The 8,966-nt window shown below is 46.7% G+C and overlaps 1 protein-coding gene across 1 annotated transcript; it reads left to right on the forward strand.

The window, feature by feature from the left end:
• Positions 1-334: 334 nt before the first annotated feature.
• Positions 335-1,729, forward strand: LOC106579528 (ribosome biogenesis regulatory protein homolog). Its single transcript, XM_014159524.3, has one exon. It carries the CDS (start codon positions 347-349, stop codon positions 1,421-1,423), a length of 1,077 nt encoding a protein of 358 aa, XP_014014999.3. The 5' UTR covers positions 335-346; the 3' UTR covers positions 1,424-1,729.
• The last annotated feature ends 7,237 nt before the right edge of the window (positions 1,730-8,966 follow it).

Consider the following 8,966-nt stretch of genomic DNA (forward strand, 5'->3'; position numbering starts at 1 on the left):
TCCATTGAGTCGTGGAGGAGAAGAGCATTGAGCAGTCAGTAGGACTAAAGTAGTACAGCGTCTATGAACTATTTTAAGTAAATAATTGACCTTTTTTTTATTACTAAGAAATGCTAAACATTAAGTAATATGACATTCAGATAATGATAGACTCAAGTAATATAATCAAAGTATTCACTTTGTTCAAATGAGACTGGATTAAAGAATATTTTAAAATGTAATCATGGCAACGAGAAAAGTAAGACAATGGCTCCACCCGGTGGACATGAGGAATTACTTTTCGAATGGGGACATATTAACCCGGAAATAAATTATAGTGACCTTTCACGTGACATGAAACACACGTATGTCGGACACGCTTTCAAAAATGGCTGCGTGCAGTATAGAAGACGTGCTTGCTAAAGCTGAACAAGATGAGGCTGAAAAACTCAAAAGTATCACCGTTCAAAAAGAACTGGACCTTGAGTTTGACATCGGAAACCTGGTTGCATACGACAAGAACCGTATTGACATTCGACAGTTCCGTGAACAGAAGAAAGACGATTTCCTGCGCTCGCTAGCTCGTGACAACACGCAGCTCCTAATCAACGAGATATGGAAGCATCCCACAGAGAGAGTAGAGGAGGTAATCGTAGTCAAATTACCCGAGCCGACCACTGCACTGCCGAGAGAGAAGCCCCCACCGAAGCCCAGGCCTCCAACCAAATGGGAGGAATTTGCTAAACTGAAGGGGATCCAAAAGAAGAAGAAAACAAACCTTGTATGGGACGATGTTGCCAAAGAGTGGAAACGGCGTTGGGGCTACAAGCGTGTTAATGATGGCACGAAAGAGTGGCTGATTGAGGTCCCCGAAACAGCCGACCCCAACGAGGACCAATTTGCCAAACGGAACAAAGCCAAGAAGGAGAAGGTTGCAAAAAACGAGCTGCATCGCCTGAGGAACATAGCCAGGGCACAGAAGATCAAAGTACCAGGTGTTGGACTCACACCGACCGCGCAGCAATCCAAAACTGACCTGGTTAGGGCTGTCAATGTGGCCAAGGTATCCACCGCTTCCGCAGGTAAATTCCAAGACCGCCTACCGAAGGAGAAAGCTCCCAGAAACACCGGGAAGAAGAGGAAATTCCAGCCTGTCATTGGTAACTTTTCCAATGAAAAGCAGAGGCAGCTGGATCTGCTGAAAGTGATGGACAGTAAGAAACCTCGTCTGGACGTCAACAAAGCTGTAAACAAACAAATGCGAGAGGATGACCGAGAGGAGTCTGCAGCGAAATTTAGGAAGGGGGCGAAGAAGGGACGCAAGGGTGGTAATTTCTCTGGAAAAGGAAAGGGTGGGGGTGGGAAGGGCAAAGGAAGAGCAGGGGGTAAAGGTCAAGGACCACCTGGAGGTAAAAAAGGAGCTGGGAAACTAGGGAAGCGCTAAAGGGGAACATTTGGAACTTTGTATGTCGTACATTATGTTTCCCACCTGCATGTTGTCATGTTGCTGGGAGTGATGTGTCCATGGGCTGTCTCCCCTTAATGCAGGTAAAGTGCAATAGGGGGGAGGGGCTTCTGTCCCATCATGCAAATTGTAAATAGATCACCCATGACATTGTGTAAAAATGGTATATGGTGTTGATTTGCCTCGTGTCCACAATTTGTTGTATATTTCTCAATGCAATGTGTAACTTTTGGGTACAGAGTTATGTTTGATATTTTTCAACACAATTAAAATCAACTTCATAAAGATGGTGTTTTTTTTGTGGTATATCATAAGAATATAAGGCAACAGAACGTTGTAGTTTCACTGAGCCCAATAGCCCAAATGTTATTTGTTACATGTGCTGAATACAAGTGTAGACTTTACTGTGAAATGCTTACTGATGAGCTCTTTAACAACAATGCAGTTAAAAGTAAGGAAATATGCAAATAGATAAGAATAGTAAAAAAAAGTAACAAGATAAAGTTACAAGGCTATATACAAGGAAGTTTACAACTTCCATGTGATCCAGCTACAGACTGTAATGCCACATCATGTGTTTGGGTTTATTTTTACAGGGACAGTGCACATTAATCAACGTTTCAGTAAACGTGACGGTTTTAGTCAGCCAGCTAATTTTCAACTGCAGTCCCTGGGCAGGTTATTAAAAACAATACCAGTACAGACAAACCAGGAGCAGTGAGGCCTTGCAGAGCGACATAGGACAAGCAACGCATAGCGAGCAATAGCACAGAAAACAAGTAAACAAATCTGTATGGTCATTTAATGGACTTGCTATAGTTCCTTTGTCACTGAATATTGATTGATCAGTTGGTATGTATCAGGGTTTTCCATGCACGTGCATAACAGACATGACAGCTGGGGTGTGTGCAACACTTTGTGTCAGAGGGGACGGATGGGTGAACAGAACTCTCCTTCACTATGCTCCTGTAGAGGTGTGCTTTGGAATCCAACATTGTGGCTGAAAGAAGTAAACGTGCTATAGTAGAAGACTGCCTCAGTCAAGTCAAGCAATAAGAGCCAGATGGAATCAGCAGAGGTCTGCCCCAAAATTCTACAAATTGTCCTGCACCCAGGCAATGCTATAAAGTTATTGATAAGAAACGGTTTCCTGGACACAGATAAAGCCTATTCCTACACTGACCCTGTTTAGTAGTGTCATATGATATAAACAGAGAGCCTGTCTGCCTGTCTGTCTGTCTCTCATGCATTGCATGTAGGCCTAATGACCAAGAATAGAGGTGTTATGAATGCTCTTCCCTATAAACACGCAGTATGCTAATCAGATTAGCTGTGCTTGTGGTTATATAAAACAGGCGTTTGGCCCCAGAGAAACACGCAGACCAGCACACTGACCTGGCCTTCTCAGGTCAGCTTTCCATTCACCTGGCCAGGACGTTACACCTGGACACAACAATCACCTGGCCTTCTCAGGTCAGCTTTCCATTCACCTGGCCAGGACGTTACACCTGGACACAACAAATACCTGGCCTTCTCAGGTCAGCTTTCCATTCACCTGGCCAGGACGTTACACCTGGACACAACAATCACCTGGCCTTCTCAGGTCAGCTTTCCATTCACCTGGCCAGGACGTTACACCTGGACACAACAATCACCTTGTCAGGACGTTACACCTGGACACAACAATCACCTTGTCAGGACGTTACACCTGGACACAACAATCCCCTTGTCAGGACGTTACACCTGGACACAACAATCACCTTGTCAGGACGTTACACCTGGACACAACAATCACCTGGCCTTCTCAGGTCAGCTTTCCATTCACCTGGCCAGGACGTTACACTTGGACACAACAATCACCTGGCCTTCTCAGGTCAGCTTTCCATTCACCTGGCCAGGACGTTACACCTGGACACAACAATCACCTGGCCTTCTCAGGTCAGCTTTCCATTCACCTGGCCAGGACGTTACACCTGGACACAACAATCACCTGGCCTTCTCAGGTCAGCTTTCCATTCACCTGGCCAGGACGTTACACCTGGACACAACAATCACCTGGCCTTCTCAGGTCAGCTTTCCATTCACCTGGCCAAGACGTTACACCTGGACACAACAATCACCTGGCCTTCTCAGGTCAGCTTTCCATTCACCTGGCCAGGACGTTACACCTGGACACAACAATCACCTGGCCTTCTCAGGTCAGCTTTCCATTCACCTGGCCAGGACGTTACACCTGGACACAACAATCACCTGGCCTTCTCAGGTCAGCTTTCCATTCACCTGGCCAGGACGTTACACCTGGACACAACAATCACCTGGCCTTCTCAGGTCAGCTTTCCATTCACCTGGCCAGGACGTTACACCTGGACACAACAAATACCTGGCCTTCTCAGGTCAGCTTTCCATTCACCTGGCCAGGACGTTACACCTGGACACAACAATCATCTTGTCAGGACGTTACACCTGGACACAACAATCACCTGGCCAGGACGTTACACTTGGACACAACAATCACCTGGCCTTCTCAGGTCAGCTTTCCATTCACCTGGCCAGGACGTTACACCTGGACACAACAATCACCTTGTCAGGACGTTACACCTGGACACAACAATCACCTTGTCAGGACGTTACACTTGGACACAACAATCACCTGGCCTTCTCAGGTCAGCTTTCCATTCACCTGGCCAGGACGTTACACCTGGACACAACAATCACCTTGTCAGGACGTTACACCTGGACACAACAATCACCTTGTCAGGACGTTACACCTGGACACAACAATCCCCTTGTCAGGACGTTACACCTGGACACAACAATCACCTTGTCAGGACGTTACACCTGGACACAACAATCACCTGGCCTTCTCAGGTCAGCTTTCCATTCACCTGGCCAGGACGTTACACCTGGACACAACAATCACCTTGTCAGGACGTTACACCTGGACACAACAATTACCTGGCCTTCTCAGGTCAGCTTTCCATTCACCTGGCCAGGACGTTACACCTGGACACAACAATCACCTGGCCTTCTCAGGTCAGCTTTCCATTCACCTGGCCAGGACGTTACACCTGGACACAACAATCACCTTGTCAGGACGTTACACCTGGACACAACAATCCCCTTGTCAGGACGTTACACCTGGACACAACAATCACCTGGCCAGGACGTTACACCTGGACACAACAATCACCTTGTCAGGACGTTACACCTGGACACAACAATCACCTGGCCAGGACGTTACACCTGGACACAACAATCACCTGGCCAGGACGTTACACCTGGACACAACAATCACCTGGCCAGGACGTTACACCTGGACACAACAATCACCTGGCCAGGACGTTACACCTGGACACAACAATCACCTTGTCAGGACGTTACACCTGGACACAACAATCACCTTGTCAGGACGTTACACCTGGACACAACAATCACCTTGTCAAGACGTTACACCTGGACACACCAATCAAGAAGAGACCCACACACAGAAAAAAACCAGCCATGTGAGCCTGGGATTTTGCCTTGCAACGATCTGAAACTTGGGACACTGCTGTGTATGCATACAAGTCGCAGGAGGCTACTGAGGGGAGAACGGTTCATAATAATGGCCGGAACGGAGCAAACGGAATGGCATCAAACACCTGTGTTTTATGTTTTTGATACCATTCCAACTATTCCCCTCCAGTCATTAACACGAGCTCATTCTCCCCAATTAAGGTGCCACCAACCTCCTGTGATACTGTATATCTGTTTTGTTACCTGAGCATTTATTTAAGATGCATTTCCTGATCTATCCACTAGATGGTGGTAAAGCGCAGCTACAAGCCCCAGATGAACTGAAGCTGACCCGGGGTGAGATCATCCTGGTTCTGTGAAAAGATGAGGAGGCCCAGTGGTTTGGGCGGTTGCAGAATGGACAACAGGGATACGTCCTTGCCTCGCATGTCGTGGATCTGAGCCACCAGGTTAGTGGCTAGTGGAAATTATAAACTGGGGGGTTCGAGCCCTGAATGCTGATTGGTTGAAAGCTGTGGTATATCAGACCGTATACCATGGGTATGACAAAACATTTATTTTACTGCTCTAATTACGTTGGTAACCAGTTTATAATAGCAACAAGGCACCTCAGGGGGTTGTGATATATGACCAATATACCATGGCTAAGGGCTGTGTCCAGGCACTCCACGTTGCGTCATGTCAATGAAAAGCCCTTAGACCCCCTCGGGTCTTATTGTTTAATTGTGTTATGTTAGGCAAAAGCAACGTTCCATCTCTGAGTGTGCAACAAGATATTCTATTTACTTGGCTGGGACAGAAATCTGCCCTAGCATTGCTCGCAGAGATAAGATTGTCCACCCCTGCTATTTATAAAGAATAGCTCTGCTGACTTACAGAACAGTATGGCAGGTTAGAATAGCCTCTTTAGCTGCCTACCTGAGGTTTGTGACAGGACAGAGCGATAGCAGGAGAGAAGAGTCACAGCAGTAATCCCACCCGTTCTCTGACACACCTCTGTTTGTGTTCTCAGGATGATGAGCCAGCTAACGATGTCTGCTGCTGAGCAAGACGAAGTTCAGCTCAGGCCACGTATGCAGGTGGTACTGGGTGAGTACATCGCGCCCAAAACACACACAGATATACACATATACACACACACAATCCTATCCTCAATCAAACCCCCCTCCATAAGTGTGTGTACACAACACATACATACACACCCCAGCAGCTGCTCCCCACACACACACACACACACACCCTCACCCTTTTCCACCCCCTCCCACTCCACTCCGCCCAGAACAGGTGGCCCCTCTCTCATCCCTCATTAGTTGACAAAGCACAGAGATTAAGACCCCCCCACCCCCCACCACCACCACCCCTATCTCCCTCTGATCAATTCCCTCTCACTGTACTGCTGTTCCCTCACACAACACAGTGGGGGCTCACAGTCACAACCATAGGTTCAGGGGGGTGATGAGGGATCCCTCTTTCCCTCTAAAAGTATTGTGTTTCATAATATCAAACAGTGAAACAGAACTGCCTGTATAATCTGACTGAAATGCCCACAGTGAGCTAGGAAATGTAAGCAGGCAATTGTCGGATGTTGTTTCAGATATTATCTAAGATCATACATTTGACTTATCCCAGTATGTGGGCATGTAACTTGGCCCCACCTTATGTGTGTGTGGAGGTGAACCTTGCTCCTTGAGCTGTGAAAGCTTGCACACACACACACATTCACGCACATGCAAATGCACACAAACACACACTCTGAGCGAACCCCTTGAACAGCCCTGTGCTTGTCTTGTCTGTGTGGAACGCTGGAATTTGGGTCAGCGGTAATAAACAAGTCCTTTGTGTTTGTTGTGTCCGTGTTGTCCCCCAGCGCACCCCAGGCCCTCCGCAGAGCCAGCAGAGCAGCAGCAGGAGGGGGGGCAGAGGACCCCGAGGGGAAGAGAGAGGGTCCCATCCTGATACTGAAGTCCAGGATCTGTCTCCCTAACAGGCAGCCCAATCCCCAACCCCAGCCCCAAACCCTAGCCACATCCCCAGCCCCATCCCCTTCCCCATCCCCATCACCAATACTAGCCCCAATTCCCAGCCCCAATACCAGCCCCAATTACCATCCCCAGCCCCAATACCGCCCCAATCCCCAGCCTCATCCCCAACACCAATACCAGCCCCATCTCCATCCCCAGCCCCATCCCCAGCTCCATCCCCAATCCCAGCCCCAGCCCCACCCCTGATGGGGCCAGGTAGGGCTGCAATAGTTACAGCACTGTTGCTAGTCTACAGTTGGTCCTCTGACTGCATCATTTAAGAGCTGGAGTGAGGTTAACTACTTCCCTTCCTCTTCTGTAAAGTGTTCAAGAAAGATCAATCATTTATATAAAGCTTCCGTGATTAAGATGTGACATTAAGCAAGACATAAATTGAGGTTGAAAAAGGGGGAAGTATTTTATTAATAATCAAAGAGGAATAAGATTTATGACTATATTTTATAAAGCTAACTGTGTTTACTTTAGCCAAATAATGTTCCATAAGTCTACTTGTGCTTTTCTGTTCCATGTTGTCATCCTTATTAGGCTGTATTCTTTATTTAGCAACTACGACATTCCAAAGCATCATGCACTCAATGAATGATATATTTTGTTTTGACTATAAATTGTTCAACTGTAATTTGTGTGAAACCCAACATCAGCCAGGAATGTATTTTTCATAAAAATCATCAAACCATGCTTTACACTCATGCCAAAGGAAATTACATCATTATTGTGAAGGTTGCCCGGGCAACGGTAAAACAGCTCTCTCGCTGGACTCCACATAGAATGTATCCTTTGGAAGGACTAAAAGTCAAACTCTCTAATCCTAATCCTAATCCTAACCTTGACCTATATCAGATTTAGACGCCCCGTAAGGATTTATTCTAACAGGGACCATCTCCCTGCCTAACATGTGAAACATGTTATTCTAACATTAGAAAAAAACATTTTTCTAACATTAGAAAAAAAGGTGCTATCTTGAACCTAAAAGGGTTCTTTGGATGTCCCCATAGGAGAACCTGTTACAGAGTAGTTGATAGGTAATTGACTAGCTGGGCTGTTCCCCGGACCCCGTATGTAGGGACTTGTACAATACTTGAACATGGCTATTGAACATTTGTGTGTCTTTATTCTTTTATCTAACATACCATACAGAAACATGGTATCAGACGTGGCTCGAAAACCAGACATTTGTTATTTTTGTTGCTAAGCACAGTATAGGCGCAGTTATGTTCCATATGCGAACACACGCCGTTGTTTACTGCTAACGTTAGTCACACCAGTGATCAACTCGTTGTTATCTGGCTAGCTAGCATCACTACCTACCTCGATGGCCGAAGGCAAAGACATCTCCTATTCCATCGCTATGGCAGCGAACATTCCGCCACCAAAACCCATGGTTCTCACAGGGGACTGGAATACTAATTTGGCAACTCTGAGGAGCTTAATAGGCAGCAAGCACATCTACAGGCACAATCTCACCCTCACAGCATGACAACAGGGTGATGCAAACGCCATACTGAATGCATTGGAGTATTACTTCAAACACGCCAGGAATGTCATCTACGAGTTCGTTTTTTGATGTTGAGTCAGTACTATCTGATACTTGTGAATACGGGGGATTGAAAGATGAACTGATTTGTAACAAAATAGTACTGGGGATTGGAAATGAGGACACGCGCCGGCGTCTACTAAGAGAGAAAGGCTTAACATTAGTTACTGCCATTGAAATGTGCCGCACTGCTGAAGTCACTGACATGTGAATGAGAGCAATGGAAATGGAAACCCCACGCATTGACGCTGAGCCAGGCAAACATTCAGACAAAACCAATCGAGGCAGAGCAATTCACCACGAACGGCGAACACAGACTGCCCCAGAGCATGCAAATACTGTGGAAATGCACATGCAAGAGGCAAAGAGCACTGCCCTGCCTACGGCAAACCATGCAGAGCTTGTGGAACTAATAATCACTTTACAAAAG

Source organism: Salmo salar, chromosome 19, assembly GCF_965601325.2.
Source record: "Salmo salar chromosome 19, fSalSal1, whole genome shotgun sequence".
Lineage (NCBI taxonomy): Eukaryota > Metazoa > Chordata > Actinopteri > Salmoniformes > Salmonidae > Salmo > Salmo salar.

Excerpts from the sequence above, each read along its gene's own strand:
- LOC106579528 (XM_014159524.3), top strand. The coding sequence starts at position 347 with ATGTCGGACACGCTTTCAAAAATGGCTGCGTGCAGTATAGAAGACGTG.